The sequence below is a fragment of the Austrofundulus limnaeus genome, unplaced genomic scaffold (assembly GCF_001266775.1).
Source record: "Austrofundulus limnaeus strain Quisiro unplaced genomic scaffold, Austrofundulus_limnaeus-1.0 Scaffold1347, whole genome shotgun sequence".
NCBI classification, from domain to species: domain Eukaryota; kingdom Metazoa; phylum Chordata; class Actinopteri; order Cyprinodontiformes; family Rivulidae; genus Austrofundulus; species Austrofundulus limnaeus.
Genome location: NW_013953749.1, coordinates 17,680 through 18,746, shown reverse-complemented (window position 1 = coordinate 18,746; position 1,067 = coordinate 17,680). Strand labels below are relative to the sequence as shown.

The following is a 1,067-nucleotide window of genomic DNA, read 5'->3' as shown; positions in this document are numbered from 1 at the left end:
GCTGTGGTTCTGAAGGTCCAGACTCTTGGACCTGAACCGGGTAGCTGTGGTTCTGAAGGTCCAGACTCTTGGACCTGAACCGGGTAGCTGTGGTTCTGAAGGTCCAGAACTCTTGGACCTGAACCTGGTAGCTGTGGTTCTGAAGGTCCAGAAACTTGGACCTGAACCTGGTAGCTGTGGTTCTGAAGGTCCAGACCCTTGGACCTGAACCTGGTAGCTGTGGTTCTGAAGGTCCAGACCCTTGGACCTGAACCTGGTAGCTGTGGTTCTGAAGGTCCAGACTATGCGGTGGAAATCTCGGAGAACCTGAGCAAGAACAAAGCCCTGAGTCCATTATCGGACATGTAACCAGGCTTACTAAGTGTCCGATAATGGACCTGTGTTAACGGGAAAGCCCACACAGGTTAAGTGACGTCACCACGCCGGTTCACCTGGATGCTCACATCACGCGCAGACCGGAACCACCGAAGCATCAGCTGCTGCTGCTAGTTCTGTTAGCCAGAGAACACCAGGAGAAACCGAACCGAACCAAACCGAACCGAACTCCGCCGCTCACCTGCAGCTCGGCCCGCTCCACCTCCCACTGAGCCCGCTCCACCTCGAACCGGACCCACTCGTGCTGGAGGAAGTGTAGGATCCCCGGGACGCTGTACTGAGCCCGGGCCGCCTCTCCGAACTCTCCGGGCTGCGCAGCGCCGGCGGCCGAACCGGAGTTGTTGTTGTTACTGTTGAAGAACACCCCGGGGCCCGCCTGCTCGTCCATTGTGGCCGAACCGGACCGGGGCGATGCGGGGAGGTGGTTTGGTCCGGTCCGGTTCTGTCACCCGCTTCGGCTCGAAAACCTGAGCAGCGGAACACAGCCCGCGCAGGACCGAAGAACTCCTGTCTGACCCAGCTGTCAGATGAGTCCGCCGTGAAGCTTCCGGTGTTTACAGGACAAAGCTTCCTGTCCAGACTTTCAAAATAAAGTGTTCAAAAGTGCGCAATGACGTTAGATGGGTAGTTTTTAACAAGCTGATGGGTTTTTATCTAATGATTTAATAATAATAATAATAATAATAATAATA

At 55.1% G+C, this 1,067-nt stretch overlaps 1 protein-coding gene across 3 annotated transcripts in view; it reads right to left on the bottom strand.

Annotated features, from left to right (window-relative positions):
• The window catches only part of LOC106535048 (striatin), an 18,580-nt gene extending 17,636 nt beyond the window's left edge, over nt 1-944 (bottom strand). For all 3 annotated transcript variants that reach the window (XM_014031916.1, XM_014031917.1, XM_014031918.1), the window contains exon 1: nt 557-944. In XM_014031916.1, the coding sequence (XP_013887370.1) occupies nt 557-763 (207 nt within the window). In that variant the 5' untranslated portion in view covers nt 764-944. The remainder of the gene's footprint in view (nt 1-556) is intronic.
• Between the last annotated feature and the right edge of the window lie 123 nt (nt 945-1,067).